General features: G+C 22.4%; 1 protein-coding gene across 1 annotated transcript in view; it reads right to left on the bottom strand.

Moving 5' to 3' along the window:
* LOC107478675 (OVARIAN TUMOR DOMAIN-containing deubiquitinating enzyme 4-like) overlaps nucleotides 1-829 on the bottom strand; it is a 10087-nt gene that overhangs the window by 825 nt on the left and 8433 nt on the right. Inside the window, exon 4 of the mRNA XM_016098806.3 lies at nucleotides 175-273. Within this exon, the coding sequence (XP_015954292.1) occupies nucleotides 175-273 (99 nt within the window). The remainder of the gene's footprint in view (nucleotides 1-174; nucleotides 274-829) is intronic.

Raw genomic sequence — 829 nt, 5'->3', positions numbered from 1 at the left:
TTAATTACCATAATAATAATAATAATAATAATAATAATAATAATAATAATAATAATAAGTATGAAAGTTAATTTTAAAAATATAAATAAAAATAAAATATCAATAACAAATTCATGGCAATAAAATAGACACATAAATTATAAATTATTTTGCTAACAATAAAATTGTCTTAACTGTAAAACATGCGAGGACATAAGAAGTTCAGGTTCTCCTCCCCAAACGTGAGGCTTTCGCATTTGTCCTGTGTAGGTGTCAAAGTCATCCTCAAGAAACCTATGTATATGCATTATTATAAATTACATTAAACACTGTATACTTAATTCCAACTCAAGATCAACTATAAATATATAGGGTGGCAATCGGATGGGTGGAGGCAAATTTTGTCTTATCAAATTCTGTTTTGTTCTATAACAGTCTATATAAAACCTGTTTTGCCTCTCCCACTATTAGTAAAATCTATATCCTAATATATCTTTGTAAGTACCCGTCGCGTCTCTACCTGTTTTTATTAATTATTAAAATTTAATAAATAAAATTAAATTTTAAAATTTATATAACCATAACTATAATTATATACATAATATAAATTAAATCGCAAATTTAAGAATGATACAATATCAAATAATAATATTAATAATTTTATATGGATCAGATAATTATCTGTTCTGATTGGGTAAGACAAGTTAGAGCTTTGTGGATTTGAATAATATTATCATTCTTAATTATAAAATATTCTGTAAAAAAATAATATTATTTAAATAAAAATATTATTTTGTGCATTAGAATTGTTTCATCGTTAGATATAAAATTTATAATTATTGATTAAACT

This window comes from Arachis duranensis, chromosome 3 (assembly GCF_000817695.3).
Source record: "Arachis duranensis cultivar V14167 chromosome 3, aradu.V14167.gnm2.J7QH, whole genome shotgun sequence".
NCBI lineage: Eukaryota > Viridiplantae > Streptophyta > Magnoliopsida > Fabales > Fabaceae > Arachis > Arachis duranensis.
The sequence above is the reverse complement of the archived record's forward strand: the minus strand, read 5'-3'. Positions and strand labels throughout refer to the sequence as shown.